Source organism: Myzus persicae, unplaced genomic scaffold (assembly GCF_001856785.1).
Source record: "Myzus persicae strain clone G006 unplaced genomic scaffold, MPER_G0061.0, whole genome shotgun sequence".
NCBI classification, from domain to species: Eukaryota; Metazoa; Arthropoda; class Insecta; order Hemiptera; family Aphididae; genus Myzus; species Myzus persicae.
In genome coordinates this window covers 30,890-51,225 of record NW_019101363.1, presented here as the reverse complement: position 1 = coordinate 51,225, position 20,336 = coordinate 30,890, and the positions used below count along the sequence as shown (strand labels likewise).

The window sequence follows — 20,336 nt, the reverse complement described above, 5'->3', positions numbered from 1 at the left end:
GGTGAAAATGTAAATTTAAAAAACACTCAAATCTATTCATCATAAATTAATATATTTTTGAATACAAATAACTATACATTCTGTCATAATACAATAATATGTTCAACATTTTTAAATGGTTAATATACCTATTTACTATATAAAAAAATATTATTTGTTTCAGTGTGTCGAATAGAAATACAATTGCAGTGACTTAATTGATATCGAACAACCCAATAAAATCATATTATAAGTAAATTAAAAAAAAAAAAAATAAGAAAGTAATACATTTATTTTACCGATGACTTTTCCCTTTTCGTGTTCGGAATATTTTCTTAGTACGGTTCAGCATTAACAATTCCTCGTTTTTCATTCCTACCGGTCTGAGCCTTTCAATAGTCCTGACTAGAAGAAATGAAAAGGGGAGGAGTATTGCATTGGAGCTTTACGTTCCCCCTACTTTGTCTGCGACATTGGGAATTAATCTCAAGACCTCCCGATATATACAGGTATATATAAAATACACTAGATGTCGGCCGTCCGAAGGGAGATTTATCATAGTTCACCCCCTTCAACAGTGAGGTCCAACTCCTTAACAGGTTAAGACTTTTAATACCCTGTATCATATAATATAGGTATATAATAACGCCTCTCTCCCTCTCACTCCTTCCACGAGGGTCGTCGTAGGTTAAGAGAAATACAATTTACTTATCTGTCACAGCGTACGGGTGACACGTTAATGGCAGCCACACTGTTACCTGCACGAGGTGAAGGAGAGGTGGTCGTGAGGGGTGGCTCTATCTCCCGGGGGGCTTTCCACCAGGACTATGGCGTGTACACCTTCTTATCGCGTGAATTACGTAGTTTCGTGGAAGATGTGAACCACTAGATTTATATATGGAGAAGCAACCGAACAGCGGTGGGCAGGCAGACAGACGGGCTTTGGGAGTTTAATTAAAGCGAACCAAAAGTTTTGCCATAGCTTATTTTAAGCCCCCGGGCCCACGTACGCGGGCCCCTCTACAATTATTTACTTATACGTGCTTACGTTTTAATACCCAACCATCATATGTGATAGCGTGTTAAGACATTTTTATTTCCATTTTAAACATCGTAAAACCTTGTAACCATACACTTTCCAACCAGACGTGTTTCAGTATTAGGATATAATTTAACAGTAAGTATATACACATAATATGATATGATATGATATGAGTATACAAACCGTACAAAATTTAGACTAGCTATTTTTATGATCAATATCCCGTTTTCGTTTTCCCCAATTATCCACCCTTTAATCGTACTGAGTGATTAATTATAACTGTCTGACTATCCTTGTATAATAAAGTACATTGTACGAATTTTGTACCTATATTGGCTATTTCAATTTATTGTTCTTTTACAGAGTTTTAAATTACATTTGAATTCACATCGTACGGTGCATCATCTATATCACACGAATACATCAAAAAGTTCGCAGCTAACTTTAAAAACAAATTCAGAACTATAGTGACTGAAACTTTTACATAAAACGTATTGCATGGGTGAGACGACATTTTGTTTCATTTATGAACTTAAGCATTTTAATAGTTGACATGAAGATCCAAAACAACAAAAAACCTGTTTGTAAATGAATCCTTAATTAGTAGTTTGTGTTACAGTTGTACCTTTTGGTTTTCAAGCATTTAGTAATTATAACGGCTAATTATACGACTCAACATATTATTAAATTATATATTTCGTGTTTTACATTTTTGTTGAAATATTACTTTAGTTTCAGTGGTAATTTGTCTTTTTAATATTTTGGTTTCAACAACATACCATTATTCCGTAAAATATAAAAGTAAAAAATGTTAATTGGTACCTTTAACCTATTTTTTATTTAATGCCTGGAAATAAAAACTATTTTTATAACAGTTAAGTTGAGTTACTTCAACTATTTGATAAAAACGAATTAATTCCAGTTAATAATATTTAAAAGTTCAGTATTTTTATTTGTAAAACTAAATAATATTTAAATAGTTGAATATAATAAAAAAATACAAATACATTAATTGTAACTTCAATTTAATACAATATTGTATTTTATTATTCAGATTACTTGTGTATAAGATTGCATGAAAATTACTGAAACTTATCTAAATAGTTTTTAACTTTTAATTTCTTCTCGGTATGAAGCTGAAAAAATCATACTTGATTTCGGCGTGAGAAAAGTATAAAAGAATAAAAAAGATAAAATAAATTGCTCATTTTGAAATAAAAGCCTGCATAATGTTCCTTCGGGGAGAAAGCGTTTATTGCTGAAGTTTCTGCGAAGTTGCGGGACTTTTAATAAACGCATAGTCCAATATCTATGAGCCTTGTCACACCAGGGTGAACTTTTATACAACTTTGTATACGTTCTCTTCGTTTAATGCATTATAATAACATCGTATTTAGTTTGTACGTAATGCGTGTGCAAGTAGGTGCTATTATTTGCCGGATAAAAAGTGAAATATAGAACGGAGTCAAAACGAAATGTCGGAATATTAAAAATAAAGACTTAAAGGCAAGTTTTGTTTTTTCAAGTTTTTTTTTTCATTCTTGCCTTGGTATTTGTATCGTATTTTATACGTCCGAAAAAGAAACGTGTTTATTCGAAAAGAGCCCATTCTAAATTGTTTTGTAACCCACGATGATGACTTGTACGTATCATACCAAGTTTAATGACTAGTTTTGGTTCATTAAGCAATACGGTTTATGGGACAACTAACCAGAAAAAACATCAAACTTGTTTTAAAACGAGATGTATACTAATGGTATTTACCCAAAACTTAAATCGTGCAAGTTAATGCGAAAGTCCCTCGAGACAACGTAGTTGTCTTTTCTGTGACACTTTAAACTATTTAGGACCTTAATCATTCGCCTTCTGATTAATACTAATGAACTGAAAGCATTAAACATCAAAATATACATTTAGTTTATCGATGAATTTGATTAATCTTATAAGTTTTGTGAATTATTGAGAACACAGCAGTTTAATATAATATTATTAATTTGTTTAGAACAAAGTATGAAAGCGAATTATTCAAAATTATAAAAACCATTGATCAATGAACCAAGTTCAAAATTATAGCATAAATGTAAGTAATAGGTATTTAACTGATGTATTTAATTTACAATATTGGAACATAATCAGGATGGTATACAGTAAATTAAAATTTATATTTTAATTCATATTTGTTTATTATCAATTAAACTTAATATGTGGGTACCGTGCATTCATGATAGTTTCCCATACGTATATTCGATTCGTTTTAAAATAAGCGAAGTTGCATGCAGCAGTCTTATATGGATTCATTGATATAGATTATAGAGTATTCACTAAAATGTTCAATCAAATCAATATAATAGTATATGATATATTAAAATAATATTTTATATTTAATGTACTTATATTATATTATAATATGTTTCTCTTGGCGTTTCAGCCGATTGCAAAATACTATTAGGGTAGAAATAGTTGTATAATAATAAATATAAATATATATATAATATATAATGTACCCCGGCCATTATGTCGGCATATAATCACTATAATGTCTTCTCTATATCGGATGTTATCTGTTCGAGTTCAAAGGGAAATCTCAATTCAAATGGAATACTTAAAAGTCCAAAAGGACTAAATAACACATCGGATTAAAGTGAGCCTCGGAGACGGAACAGTGTCGCCCTCGTGTACTCCACCCGCACAACCACGATTCTCGTTTTCCTAATTCGGTTAAAAGACCTTTGTGCGGCAAGGCCATACAGTGTGGGTGGCCAGGTACTTTTCTATACCTACAAGTAATATTATTATTACAGCTGCGTAATTAATAATAAAATACTATATCGTTAATTAATATCCGCCGTTACGCATTCGGCAGCAGCAACATCGCGATAACCCCACACTGCCTTATATCACTTGTTTCTATATCTATACTTTGTTCTCCTCCTCGTTCTCTTCTTTCGGCCCCTCTCACGGAAATTTTCTCCGCCCACCATTGCTCGGTACACACACACACACACACACACACACACAACCACCGATCTAACCCCTTCTCGCCCCCTGCTACACCCTACCGGCTGGAAGTGTTTTGCCTAACCGTGCGAAATCTCCGGTATTTGTACACCTGACAATACGAAAACACAAACCACGCCGCACCAGCCTCTACTGCCGGTCGTGTGTATACACAATAACTCGCCTGTAAACTCGCGACCGCCTTTAATGAGCGCAAACACGCGCGACGGGGATTACGGCGCGGCGGAAACGGCCGGGCGCGACGAAAAACTTCACCCGAATTGCAGCAGCAATAATAATTTTATTTCCGCCGGCCCACAAGTTGGGAAGGTCGTATATAATAAGCTCATGAAAAAAAAAATGTAATCATAAATCGTAGTTATTTCAATAATATTATCATGATGTCATAATATTATAAATCTGTGCCGAGCGTTCTTCATATTCCCGAGTACTAATTCAATCGTATCTATGTATAAATATAAATTGTTTATAATGATAATATAGAGAAAAAACAAAGAATATTGTTAACAATATAGGTACTCTGTTTATATTTGAAATTCCGTGTTTTAACACGATAGTAGCAGGTATACCTATCTCGGATACTGTTAATAAAATATTTACACACATCATAATAATATATTCCGATGTTCGTGCGAAAACACGAGATTAAAATTTCAACGAATAAATGTCCTTTTCATCCCAATAGAAAAGTACGTGCTTATATTACTATCGACAACATTGTTATCCAATCTGAAATAAGGGATTATATGCCATTATTTTCAGTGGAAAACAAACATTTCAAACAAACCGTATAATATATATCGAACGAACTAATATTTTTGTTTAATAAAAACACCTAAAACAGACCTCGTCTGTTTTATATACCTAGTTATATGTTATAATATGTATGCGATGTATATAACGCAAATGTCTATATGTTGTTTTAAACCAGACGTAGGTATTATGTAATTTACCTTAAGTGAGATGGGTCAGTGTTCGTAGCCGTAGTCTAATGAAAATATCACGAAATTTAATATTGATGCGTTTTGAACACGCTATAATAGAACACGATAAAAACTTGCAAAATGAACACCCTAATTGAGATATACTACCTACTCCACGAAGATAAAAAAAAATAAAACATCATTTTTTTTTCTGAAGGGCTAGTCCATTAATAATGATGTTGTCTACTGCCTACAATCGTAAAAGTAATTTTTTATATGTATAAATATTTTTCATTGGCAGATCATTACGATGATTGCAAATAAACAAAATGTCGAATAACACAAGTACGAGTAGGTATATATAGTTGTATGGACAATTTATTGGTGACGTCCTGATTTTAAAAATTGATAAGATTCGTTACGTTTATACCCGTATGTAGTTGTTACTTCATAATTTTCAACTTAAGTCACGTGCGCTGCAGTCAATTTATAGTTATGATAATCATATTATGATGGAGAATTTTTCCCATTAAATCATTTAAATCCAATGCAAAATTTTAAAAGAAGATCCAATTTGAGTCAGTTTACGTGTTGTCGAGTGATGAAGTAGAAATCCGGTCGACGCTGAATTATTATTAAATTCAAAGCTAGCACTATTAAATTATTTCTTCGGGTAATTTGATTGCACTGAACGAGAGGTATAAAAATGAAGTGGAGAGCAAAGCGCAATGATGAAAAATAAGGGTGAAAAGTACGGACAAGGGTGGTGGAGGCAGTGGTGGTTCGAAGACGAGGACACTTCATTCGCGGTGCATAGGGGAGTGTAGAGGACTTAAGCCTCTGACGACGATATATGCTACTGCGTTATGAAAGGTACACGTCAAAGGTCTTAAGGGATGGATGCGGGGGTGGCTTTTTATCGGGAAGCCAAGGATCACGCATACGAGAAATACGGTAGAATACGGTCAGAAAAATTCCATGTCTGCAACGTTCCGGAGAAATCTGAGTCAAAATCCGTAAAAAAAAGAAATAAACAATGGAATAAAATATATGCTTTTAGAAGTTTAGTATTAAGCGATTATTGGCTTTAGGTCTCTGTCTTGTACGGTGATTTTTAAGTAGTATTTTTTTTGTATTATTATTATTATTATTATTATTATTATAGTAGTGTATCTATCCCTCCGATATCGGAAACAAATGAATTCGCTAATTGCAGGAGTCATTAGCGAACTCGTTGGTATTATCAAAATGGATGAAATACACATAATTCATTATTAACGAACGTTCCGTAGTCGTGCGATACGTTTAGTTAACACCAGAGATGTATTTTAATATCCGTGTAATTAAATTTGAGTTTCCGCAAGATGAACTCAAAAAAAAAAAAATAAGAGAAAACAGTCTCCACGAGAAACTCATTTCCGCGGCGAGACTACTAAGGAAAAGAAAACGGACGCTGTTCGCGTTGGGGATGGAATGGTTTTTCGGATGTTGCACGATGACGTACATAATAACAACATACGCCGCAGGGACGAGGTGGAGTAAGATTTAAGTTGTTGTGAAGTGCGACAGGTGTCGAGACGATAGGATCATGAAATGTCAGGTTATATACCTATGATATTATTATCTTTGTCATTATTATTATTATTATCAATTGCCCTCCGCACGTGTACAACAGTAGACGAGTATATTATTATAATCTGTTATCAGCTAACCGATATAAAGCTTTATCTGGAACCTACCAGATACCTACCTAACGTCACGGTATATAAGTGCACCCGACAGAGGGGTCTAGTTTGAGTAATAGTCAATGCAGAATACGACTTATAATATAACATTTGTAGGTATTATTAGTGATAATAGTTGTTATTCTTACCTGCGGGCGCATAAACAGCCAGGCCGAAGACCGCGACGACGGCGGCGGCGATGCGAAGCCGGCGGTCTGGCGACGGTCGCATGGCAGCGGACCGTGAGCCGCAGACGACAAAAATCCGCGGCGACGGACTCGAAAGTCTAACACGATGGTTGTCTGCGGTCGTCGGATGGCGACGACGACGTGAAGACAGAACTTAGCGGTGGGTCTTCCGGCCACATGACAGCCTCGCGAATATAAAAGTGTCAACAAACCATACGACAGAGAAATGCGATGCTATGAAATGTCTTATAACAAGTATACTCTAGCGAGATTTTCGTGACGGTCCGCGGAAGAGGCGCGTTCGAGAAAACTCGAATAAAAACAATAACATACACCGCGGCGGAAGCGGTGTTCGAGACACTTCCGGTCACACACCGATTCTCCGGAACCGATTTGTCAATTAAATATTGTATTGTTAGTGTCGTTATGAGACGACAGACACTGCACCCGTGCACTTGCCGCACACGAACGCACGACAGCTGCACAACGTTACGCGGCGACCGACGACGACGACGACGGCAGCGGCGACGATGACGATGAGGTCTGTACCGTAACGCGGACGGTCTTGTATTGACTGCCGCGGCGCCCGGCGCTCGTGATAGTTGACGCGCGGCGGCGGCGGCGTCGTTGTCGTCGTCGTCGTCGTCGTCGTCGTCGTCCCCGACACCATCATCAACCATATACCGTAGTCCCTCCCGCGCCCTTCGACCACTCGCACCAGCGCCCCCAGCGGACGGTGCGTATATACTCCTCGAGTTTTCGCGAGGGAAAATTATTGCACCCCTATCGCGGCACACGGTTTTCTTTCATAAAACCTTATGTATATGTGTTATATTATATATATATATATGCCATTATAAATATTTTCCACGTGCATGTACGTTTTAGATATTATCGTCGTAGACGAATACGCACGTCGTGTTACAGAATCGTTTTTGGAAAGCCCAAACTGTCTGCATACTCTTGTGTATGAAAACGAAAGAAAAATAATGGTCAAAGGATTCAAAATATTATATAATAAGGTTGATGTGGTAGGCATTGAAATGATCCGCACATAATATGCGATCACATGAGCGGATTTTACAACTGTTTTGTGATATAGGTAGGATATCGATGTATCGCTTTTCAAGTCGTATCCGCGGGCACATCGCATGCGCAATCTGTTGTTACAGTGTCTAGGAGACGCATATTATTATGCTTATAATATGGTGTAGGTACAGGAGACACTCGTTATCCACGGTGTTACAATATTGTTATTGTCTAATACTTAAGTTCTCTTTAAGGTTAGGTTATTACTCCTTTCGCAGTTTGAACATTTTACCCCTCTCAGGTTACCCAATATTTTATTGTTTTGCTGTTTTTATATTATACGTACAACAAAACCGTATTAAATTCCTCGAAATAAAATTCTGCTCGTTCCACAGTTTTTTCGGAACACATCAATCCCCGCCCACGACTTTATATTTTCACATGAATAGCTGGGTAAATGAATTATGAATTACATAGGTTTTCTGTAGAAATACAAATTTACCGTCAAAACTTGATATTGTTGACAAATCGTGTGCTTAAATTAATATTATAATTTATGTCCTCGAGAACGGTTTTGAGGTTACTAATAACATTATTATACACCATTATACTCGTATCTACGATATGTTTTACAAGTTCTGATAATATACGGATTTCGGTAGAAATGGCATATTTTTATATAAAGTTACTATTTTCAGATTTTCTTTTAAAAAGTTTCAGTGAAAAAAATTAATATTGATAAAATACGAACAGCCCCGATTTCGTGTGTATCGTAATAAGACCGTATTGGCATTAAGTATAATCCAATACACAAGCAACAAAAAAAACAACAATTCATAACACTCCTATTATTACAATTATTGACTTAAGCTTATAAATATATCAATAATAAATCTTTAATATTTTGCAAGTCTATACTGTACAAAATATTGCATGAAACTAATAAGTACAATACATTTGTTTAACATTATTGAATATTATTGATAAGTTATGTTGCAGGTAAGACATACAAAAATCAAATCAATCATCGTTTTGCTCCTGAACATTTCAACCTTTCGCAGAAGAACCATTGAAATACTAAACAAAAAATAAAAAACACTCATACAGTCTGAATATTGATTATATTATAATAGTATCAACATATAACCATTCTACACCTAAATAAGTAAATAGTTTTTAAAATATATTTATATCGATACGTACATATTTTAATCAATTTAGCTATATCATCATTTTGATAAAATACAACTAAAAAAAAAAAAAACCATTTCGTGTGTCTCGTCTACCATCTCCCCATCTTCGAATTTGATAGTAACTCAATCAACCCTAATATCTAATTCAACCCACGGCGGTAGCTGTGCGGAACATCAATTCGTAGCGTTACACGGATGACGGAAAAAGATAACAAATCGGCGTGTGGCGTCATGGCAATTACGTCTTAGGTGCACCTTAATCTTCTTATACAACAGCTGTGTAGGTAGCATTAGTGTTGTTGGCTGTTGCAGTTCATTGGAAAAAAATATTAAACTAATACGTCTTCACGTAGGTATAATAATAATATAATGTTGCAGTGCGAATTAAATTGATGATACTGGTTTCCTTATACATTCAAGAATAACACATATTTTGTTCACATAATATTAAATTATTCTAATTTATAATTTATCTCCCGAAACCGCACCAAACAGCTTTTAATACATTCACGTCATACGTAGATAATATATCTAATAATAGCTACTGTTAACATTTCGATGGCTCTCAGCGCCCTACACTGACATGTTTAGATTCGTTAACATCAGTTTCTGCATATTTCCATCTATTTTTTTTGTTTTCAATTGAGAAAAATATGAGCTAAACAAAAAAGTTTTAATTTTGAAATGTAAAACTGTATATATTTATGTAATGCTTATAGATTATTCTGATCTATATCGACATCAATTATTATTTTATTGGTTATAGTTCCTGTATAGGTACAATTCATTATCATTTCAGTACCTGTAGTAGGTAGATGTGTGTTAATCAAGACATCATTCATGTCCTAGTGAGTATATAAATACATTATTATTAATAAATAAATTATCAAATATTTTATAGAATTCACAAAGTTAGATTAGATTTATTAAAATAATTTAACGAAATATGCAATTTATTGTATTATTACTTTTCTACGTATAACTATTGACTGCAGGTCACGTATATTAGATATTATGAAGTCATATGTACTTACTAACAGTTAAAAACTGTCAATATTGCGTATTTATCTGAAAAGTTTATTTGTATTTTACGAATAGATAAGATGTTTTATACTTTTATTTAAAAATATAATATGCTTTCTTTTTATAAACCTCGTTTATCATTCATTCAGAAAGAATATAATAAATTATGTTCCATTCTAAGTCAAAAATAGTAAATTCTACTCGCGTTCAACGTTTGAGATAAAGATATTTTGTATTAAATTTTGCCTGGGGTATTATCTCTGTGAAAAACGTTTGTAATAAATTCTTCGTGCATTGTACAGAATATAATAAAACACGATTTCTTCTTATAAATCTATACTGATTACCTCTATATTGATAAAAATAAATAAAAATCCAACAGATTAAATAATAGATCAGCACCAATAATTACCTATTTACTTCAAACTTTGAATTGAATTTTATAATTAGTTAGCTTACGTTACTTTGTTTCATTTAGCAAGATTGCGTTTTATTTTTTTATTTACAGCCAATTAGTGTTTACTTTGTAAACTTTTTCTTGCTTCGTTATTGTCAATTTTAAACTTTTTAATGTTGATTTATTCTTATAATTTGACAAATAAATCGATTTTATTTTTAAAACTTTTATACATAACTATTTTATATGTTTATATTATAATATTATGAATGCCTACAACAAACTATATTTTCCTATGATTTATAACCAAGCAAACGTTGGTTAGGTAAATCGTAAATGTAAAAAATAACACGAGCCGAATATAAAATGGTTATGTTTATAGAAATAAATCAATAAATTATGCAATTATTTTTTTTTTAACAGTTTGACACTTACAATAAAGTAGTGATTCACATAAAACATTCAAAGTTTAATTTTCTCAATTAGTTATTATGATAAATTGAATTATACGAATGAGAATCTTAAATTATTTTTATTGGTTATTTTTAATAACAATATTTTCGATTGAAGTGGCTGACGAGATAGTATAATATAGGTACCTAATAATAATAATAATGCATTCTTAAAATTATACTATTTGACAAAATGTGACTATAAATTTAAAAATATTTTGAAATAAAATGTTTTCATTTTATAAAACCTGTAATGTTAAATTTGTTTTTAGCACGGAATAACAAAATAAATAAAGAAGAAGTTAAGAACAACATTTTAGACATATTGATTGATGTCGTAACATACTATGTAGTTATACACACGCACAAGAACACACACACATACTCACAGTATATATATAGGAGTATACATTCGATTCCAAAACACCAGTGTGACAAACGGCCATCACTCAATGTCTGGAAGGAATAAAATAGGTAAACAAAATGGATTCTGTATGAAATCCTTATGATTAGATTTATGTTGTATAAAATTAGAGGGGAAAATTGTCTCTTATAAAAGTTGACTGGAATACTGAATATAATGTATTTTTTTGCAGCTCAGACCATACAAAAATAGTATCAAGAATGCTAAAACTGTTGATGACTTTTTTTCTTTTAGACAAAGAAAAAAGAGAAAATGAAAAATGCCAGCAATTGCACGTTTTAAAAACAGTCTGCCTACCTATTATGTATACTTACAACACTGGAGCAGTTGTACATTCAACGTTTTTTTTTCTTTCAAACTCCATGTTCCACATCGATAAACATTTATGGTTGATATTAATCTTTACCAGCTATCATAATTTATTCTTTGTTTATATTCGCTGTTAATCCATTACATTCGTGTGTATGCTGTGTTTGATTTTTTATATGTCCAGTGACCGGGTAATACAGATTTTTTGGACTGATTGTACAGGAACAGTCATCTCGAATGATTACCAACTGTCAATAAAACGAATTTGCGTATTTAAAACGTTGAATATTCGTACCGATAATACCTACATAATACAGGTATAATTATATTATATTATGCTTATACCTGTGTTTTTACACTCGAGTTAGGTAAATATAATACTATTAATATACAGTCTTCGACATAGTAGTTGATTATAAAATAATAAAAAAATTAACATACGTGATAAAAACCTAGGTATATGTACTTAAAAGTAGTCCATATATAGAGTTCATTGATCATTTATAATTTATGTATTTCGACTTTTATTACGAAACAAGAGCTGATGTTGATTTTACATTTTTTTTATTAGTTGATTTAATTTAGAGTTATTTCCTATATTATCTCTATATGATTTCGTTTGAATGTTACTTATATTTCGTTATCTTACGTTTTATGGTCTCGTCGTATTCCTGTATGCATTTCAGATATTATCTGATTTTGTCTAAATGTTTATTGTGTCATAAAAAATAAGGTTAATCGAAAATAATTGTATAATGCAGGTATACCTATTAAATATTTATTAAATTGTTTATTTTGTAGTAAAAACCATAAGAGTTACCTAAATTTTACAAGAAGCTATTCAACAACGCTTCCCGAATATATAGGCAGCAAGTAGGTACTTAATAAAGTCACCCAATTATGTTTTATAAACAATTATCTGTATACTATTTTGATGACGGTGATCATTTTCAATCGTAATTATAGTTAGAAAACGCACCATTAGTGGGATGATTATTTTTCTACTTATTAATAATTAAAATTCCAAAATCGATAAAGAATATATTGTCAAAGTTATTTTTATATTAATATTTGATCAAGTACATACTTTTGTTAGTATAGAAATCAAAAATACTTAAAATAATAAGCACATAGGGATAACTTAAATTATATTACAACATGAATGTCATATTATTTTGCAATTTAAAATTAAAAGTTATTATTATTTAAAACTTAAAATTAAGAATATTATATTAATACCCGGATTTATTCATGCAGTTACCAAATGATAAAAATATTTATTTAATTTCAGTGGATTCATTAAAATGGAATCAGTGTAGTGCTGTATTCGTTGCCAAATTTAAAAGCACAATGTTGAAAACTTCTTTTTGTGTCAAATTATGTTTGTTATGAAAATGGCTCAATCGGGGAATGTTAATTTGGTTTTTATTGACCGAAGTGAAATTATACGATTACTAATAAGCAGGAACTAAGAATTGAGATGAATAAAAGTAAACATTTTACTGCCGAATAATTGTGAAATCATCTCAGATGAATATCATTCGTTAGTCCTAAAATCTCTTGTGCACTTTTAGACAAAAGGGATTATAGGAGTTAATTATTAGTGTTTTGTGTTTTTTGTTTTTAGCAACATTTTTATTAAAATGCATAATCTTATGTTGGCAAGTAAAAGCGATGATTCGGTATTTTGACATGATTAATGTCCACTTAACAATTAACTATATCATTGATATCCATAATCATACTACGCATACCTACAATAATTTATATTATGTTATATATTTAATACAATATAGTATGCATTCAAAATCAAAATACGTAAGTATTAGGTCCTTATTAAGTTAAAATTTTATGCGATTAAAATAAAATGAAAATTCTAACTAAAAGTTATTAAACTGAAATAAGTATTGGATTGTAATTATACCATGAATACAGTGTCAAATATAAAAATACCTATTTTTCGTTACATTTTCATAAATATAAACTAAGCATGTCTTGGTCGGTTGAATAATATATAATTCGAATCAGTTTTTGAAAAATACTTAAAAATGACCATTAAAAATTACAAAAAACATACAATATTATGTCACAACCTATTCTTTTGAAAAAAAAATCGAATTTAATTTTCATTGTTTTTATGAATTCATAATAACAAATAAACCGAGTTTTTAATGAGCCACATTTCTGTAACAAAAAATATATTATGTAATTTTTCTTTTGAATTAATTTCTAAAAAATAACTTTTTTTTATTTATTGTAACTTTTCAGCAAAACAATGTGTAACAACTGGTGCAGCCTTTGAAATTTAAAGCAACTCAGTGCGATTCAAAAGTTTTTTTTTTTCAACTATATCAAATAAAATATTATTTAAACTTAATTATTTAGCTCCTGAACATTGTTTTATTTCGATCACTAAATAATAAGTACTGAGAAGTACTGAGAATATTCAATGAAACTTACTTAACATACCAAAGACTGTTTAAAAACTAATCGGTCACCAAAATTCACCAAGTCAATTTTTATTTTTATTCCTACTCATCTAACTCAACCACGTTTAGAGACTTGAAATGAAATATTTGTGTAAGATGACCGATTGATTTTCCCCTTCTGTTATAAAGTATTCTACTGTAATGTAGACACATCTGTTTTTGTTGTACTTCAAAACATTATAGTTTCACCAGAAAAAAATATTTATTGGTGTTTTATGATTGTATAAAATAAAACAAACAATTTTGATAGCAAGCACGGACCACTACGGTTTATGTTCGATCGATGTACTAAACTCAATAGTAAAATGAATATTTGATATGACTCACTTCTGCGATAGTTGTTAAGATAATAGAAAACGCAATATCCATCCACTAAATATCGAACGTCTCAAATGAATTACCCCTGTATACTACTGCAGTACACTATTAAATGTTCGCTAAAGATAAACACGTTTTATTATGTACATTTAATGGATCGACGTTAGTGCTCCAATATTATGTCCGTTAATTTGATCATTGAGATCGTTTAAAGGCTTTAAAAAAATATAAATTGAAGATAGAATATTAGATTGAAGTGAAATTGGATAAAACGTTCATTTACATACCATTTACACAGCGTGTAGGACGTCGGTGTAGTATAATGAATACATTTTACGTTTTTAACAATTCGGGAAGTCCTTAATTTGGTCGAAATGTTTTTTTAGGATAACTAAATGAGTATTAAATAGTATACTTTATTGTTAAGTTATTAACACATTATTTTATTTAATTAACAACTACCCACCTAGATATAAAATAATTGTTTTTATTTTTCTCTAATGAATACTATATAAATAACAAAAGACTATTATTATCACGTCACGCAACATTGTAGAGTTTTTGGATCACGATTTTGCATTAAGTCGTTTTTGGATCGTTCGAAGTTGTGCATGCTTAAATAGCTGTTGTTTCCATGGCTATTATGCCTTTTAATTAATGAGAAGTCGTGAAACTGAACACGAAACCAATTAAAAACAGACAAAACTAGTATCGCAAGTATTGTGGAATATATATAATATATAAATATTTTTTCATGTGACACATATTGTTTATATTATACGAGTATAACATACATAATATTAAAACCCAGATAATATAAAAAAAATACAAGTATTTTTTAATGTTTGCGTATAAGGTAAAGTAAAGAGAAGTAACTACCTAGAAGAATCTTCTTTTTCTAGTCTTCAACACCGTAGGTTATTAGCTTGTCATTGAGTTTTACATTTATTTTCTTAGAAATTGAGTGGTAAGTGTAAACAAATTATAACATTTTCAATTTTTTAGGTATATTTGTAATATTTAAACATTTTATCATTTTTGTGATGAATTGGTGTTCATCGAGCTCTACTTCTATGTTTGATATTTGTATTTGATAAGCATGAATTAGAAAGATTAACAATATTATTCAATGATATTGAATTAAAATTATAATAAAACAATTTAATTAATTTTTTTTAATAAATTATTTTATATATTTTTCAATATTATATGGCCAATACTTTACATATATTATTATATATTTGAATATCCATTAAAGTGTTATCTCATAGAAAACACTTTAAAAGAAAAAAATAGTTCAGTAAAACTTCAAAGTTTTTTTTAGGCGTATTAACTGGCATGTGTAATACGACTTGCGTTTTTGGAAAAGGGTAGGCGATACTCGAAAGGTGGACATTTATTGAACTAACTTTGTCCTTAACTGTGACCTTTGGTCATAGCCTCATGACATTTCACAACACTATTGCCAAGCGTGCATAAATATTATATTAAATCATTGATACTTTCTTTTGGTCATGAGTACCGAGGTACTTAACGATAATGTCTCTCAAATTATATGACGTGTTCCATGAGTCAAAATTCTTAATAATATAAAAAAAAATAGCTAATATCTTTTTATATTTCACGACAATTTATGCAAGTAATTGAAAAATATTAGCAAACCATACTTTAATACAATACTATCGGTAACTGGTAAGTGATATTTATGTAAATATGTTATATTATACTATATAGGGCAGTGGTTCTCAACCTATAGCGCACCACCTACACAGTTTGAAAATCTTCATGTGCCACTACTATAATATGTATACGTTATTTTACATGACGTATGGAATTTAATTCATCAGGTACTAAAAAATCATGACAAAATAAGTATTTATAATGCACAAAAATAAAGCATGTACAATTATTATTTATATTATTATTAATACCAAATAAATCAAAATACCAAAACTTAGGTGATGTGAATAATGATTTTTTTTTTTTATAAAGAGAGATTTCCTTCGTTTACCATTCATGAGCTTTCCACGTATCACAGGTTGAGAAGCGTTGATATAAAGTATAATTATAGTATTTAAAAATTAGTAGGTAATAAATACTGTTCGAAAGAATAATTAATATTTCTGATATCATGAAAAAAACATTTTATATAAATTTATTGTATTTCATCGTTTATAGAACATTGTGAAACAAAAAAAATATCGTCGACGCATCGACGAATAGCCGGGTGAGTGCAGAATTCACACATGCTACAAACGCCAATGGTCAGCGAGACCATATTTTGCGCCCTATTTGACAGGCCCCGCTGTCGGTTAGGTACTTGTCAAGTTATTAACATATTTCAGCTTTTACGCGACCCGGTACTGAACATATTGTAACAACATTCATTCTACTATATAATTATATATTAAATAATATAAATTTACCTAAAATTATTTTTAATTTTTAAAATAATGCATTTTTGTACCATAATCATACATACCAACTGTAATGTTAAATCAAACTCAACATTTAATCAATGTTCGAAAACAAGCAGCTGCATATTATTTTACCTTTATTCCTTTTTACCACACCGGTAGAGTTAATATTATTATTATGATTAATATTCATGGGACGATTCAACAGAAAATGCTGAATTAAAAAATATATATAATATTATCGTGTATGGTAATTTATTATACCTATTTATTTTAATAATGCAAATGAATATATCAATGTAAAATAACATAATTGTATGATTGTACAGCCCGGTTATATTCATGTCGGGATGATGTCATATTTGAATTTATTTATACAATTTAGTTCATAATACGATAACCCATCTAAAGTAAACAATTGTTTCACCATTATATTAAATTTAATTAAATCTTTCACACGCACAGTCAATATATACAATGTAAATACAAGTACCCATATAGATACGGATGTTCTACTACGTTATTGTTATTAAATATTAAAGTCTGTGGTCATTTAAAATATTAAACAGAAGAGTCATTTTTTTTTTAATTAATTATTATAGTAGTTTATCATCACTCATCAGCACTGCATTTATTGTTGTGTTTGATTGTTTAACATTATATGTTTACTCAAACCACTGCCATGGTAAAATTATTATAATTGTATTTGCGAATGCATTTTACATTATTACTATAAAATATAATATAATATATGAAAACGTATATACATAATACGTGCATTTAAATACCTACATAAATAAACATAATAATAATATCATCCGTAATCACGATTAATCTAAATTGTAACGGTATCCGTGTAATTATAAGAAAAACGCGTGTGCGTACAGATTACGTTTGTGCAAATATAATAATATTACAATATTATGAACGACTATCAAACGTGGAGACATTTTCATCGCATTACGTCGGGCGAGGCCAATAAATTTAGGCGTTTGACAAACAAAAAAAAAAAAATCATAATATAACCCAACGCGTTGGTGAGGTTATAATAATAATTAAACTCGATCGTCGGGATCGCGAGAACTTACGAAACCGGCTTCGGGCGTTATTTCATTACACGCAGTGTATAATATGACATAGTAGCCCGAATGTGCACACACTCACAGACTGCATCAAAAAGTCAGTCGAGTACCTACGTATTTATACGTGCGAATTTGTCGATTTCCTTATATTGACAGTCGTATCATACGGCCACCGCCGGTGTCACGGGACCGCGGTTCGAGATCAGAAAACAAATCGAAAAAATAACGGCGATAAAACGCGTACGTTCCAAATATTTATCCTCGCGCACAAACAGCACAGTGGCGGCGCGATGGAAATCGCACGCGGAGGCGGGTCGGCGTTTTTGTTCGTTAGAATACGCGTTGTCGACCGCACCGAATCGGCCCTTGACGCCCCCCCCCCCCGAAGGAGCTGTGAAAACATCGTCTCTCTCGCGTGGCTCGCAATACCCGACATAATATCACCGATACGCATGGCTAACGTCCATAACGGGCCAGAAGAAGAGTGGTGGCCGGGCACCGAGAGCGGATTTTTCTTCGCATTCAAGTCTCTTTTTTTTTTCTCTCCGGTTAATCTTCCGAGTTCTAACACTCGATATTATTATACTATACCTGCCTACACACGGATCACCGCGTCATTTCGAATAATATTATATAATATGTGTGTACAAGACGTATATACCCCGCGTGTGCGTTTTTTGCACACGCGTATTATATGTACTACGCATACGTGGGATACAGTATTATATCGTAGGTTATAATGGCCGGCACCCCGAAAAGAGAGTGAAAACGGCCAAATCAGTGTCGGTCGCGCCTGTATATGTATACGTGACCGTACGTCTGCGCGTGTGTGTGTGTGTGTGTGTGTGTGTGTGTGTGTGTGTGTGTGTGTGTGTGTGTGTGTGTGTGTGTACCTTTACCGACGACCGACGTGTGGGTCGTGTGCACACCATAATGCACGAGAGGTTTTCTACTTCTTTTCTTCGATACTCCTCTCTTTGAATCTATCGCTGCACCGGCCACCGACCGACCCCGACGAGCCCATTGATCATTGCTCGAAAATCCGAATTTATTCACACTCGGACGATCGCTTACATCACGCACACACGCGCGCACACACACACACACACACACCCGCGCGCATGAAAAGGTTCTGGGAAAAAAAAATTAACCCCTCCGCGCGCCCTCATCCCTTTTCACCGTCGCGGTGATGTTTGGTCCTCCGCGCCACAATGGGTGTGCGCTGCGCAGGACGAAAAAAAAATTCCGTCCGTCCCGTACAAGGGCCGAGTCGAATCCGCTGCAGCTGCCCCGGACCGTTGTGAGCGGACCCGATTCTTCTTCTTTTTTTTTTTTTTTGTCCCCGTTTTTATGTTCCTCCTTTTCACGCAAACAACTCGTAACGTATACAGACACAATAATGGCTGTATGGTGCAGGCTGTCGGCATACGGTTATTGTAGTTATTGTACGCGCCCTGTGTATGTACAACACACACGCCGAGGTTCAATGTTGACGTTATACTTGATTAATTTTTGGAGAAGTCGTTTTTTATTTTTACCGATGAAAGAAAAAAATGATAGTTTTTTCTCTCTCCGAGCTTCAGACACGCTCGGATTTCGACGACGGCGACGACGACGATGGCAGTCTGCTTGTAAATATTGTTCTTTCGCGGTGTAGCTGGGCACGGGGGAGATTTTCGACGAGAAGCAAAATATGTGATTTTGAAAATATTTTGCATTTGCAATACATTCAAATCTCACTTTTTTCCGTCGATGGAGGCACATAGCTATATGTACACTATATTTTGTACCTACACATTTTATGAAATAATTTTGATGTACAGTAAATGTTTTGAGTTTTAATGACCAAAATATTATATTAATAATTATTAGAGTTGTTTCAATGTACTTACACAGGCCTTTATTAGGGCCATATATGTAGCCACCAGTTAAACCCCCACTGACTGAGTGGCGTATACGGATAACTGAATAATAATATGATATTATATTAAACCCACTGTTTAAAATATGCAGCTACACTGCCGTACACCGCAATTTTTTGGTAATAAAACTAACGATTAACGAAAATAAAAATCGTGGGCGCCTTAGAGTTTTTTTTGCGCTTCGAAAAACTACGAATTTGCATTACAATCCAGGACAGCGCGTTGTCGTCCGTCTCAACAATTTAATATTATACTAATCAATATTCCGAGCATGATGTTAATGAATTTCGATATAAATCGGCGTGAGATAAACATGTTTTAGTATATAGGTACGCACACACGTCATTTAAGATAAATGGTCTATTGATTGTAAATGCAGTCGTAGCTTGTATAATGCTATGATTCAA

At 32.4% G+C, this 20,336-nt stretch overlaps 1 protein-coding gene and 1 long non-coding RNA gene across 2 annotated transcripts in view; one reads left to right on the top strand and one right to left on the bottom strand.

Moving 5' to 3' along the window:
• The window catches only part of LOC111028790 (protein sax-3-like), a 75,219-nt gene extending 67,758 nt beyond the window's left edge, over positions 1-7,461 (bottom strand). Inside the window, exon 1 of the mRNA XM_022307546.1 lies at positions 6,836-7,461. Coding sequence (XP_022163238.1) covers positions 6,836-6,917 — 82 coding nt within the window. The 5' untranslated portion in view covers positions 6,918-7,461. The remainder of the gene's footprint in view (positions 1-6,835) is intronic.
• A 2,403-nt stretch (positions 7,462-9,864) lies between these two features.
• Positions 9,865-12,051, top strand: LOC111028822. Its single transcript, XR_002603946.1, has 3 exons — positions 9,865-9,944; positions 11,241-11,442; positions 11,565-12,051. It is a non-coding gene; the product is annotated as an uncharacterized LOC111028822 (long non-coding RNA).
• Positions 12,052-20,336: the final 8,285 nt, after the last annotated feature.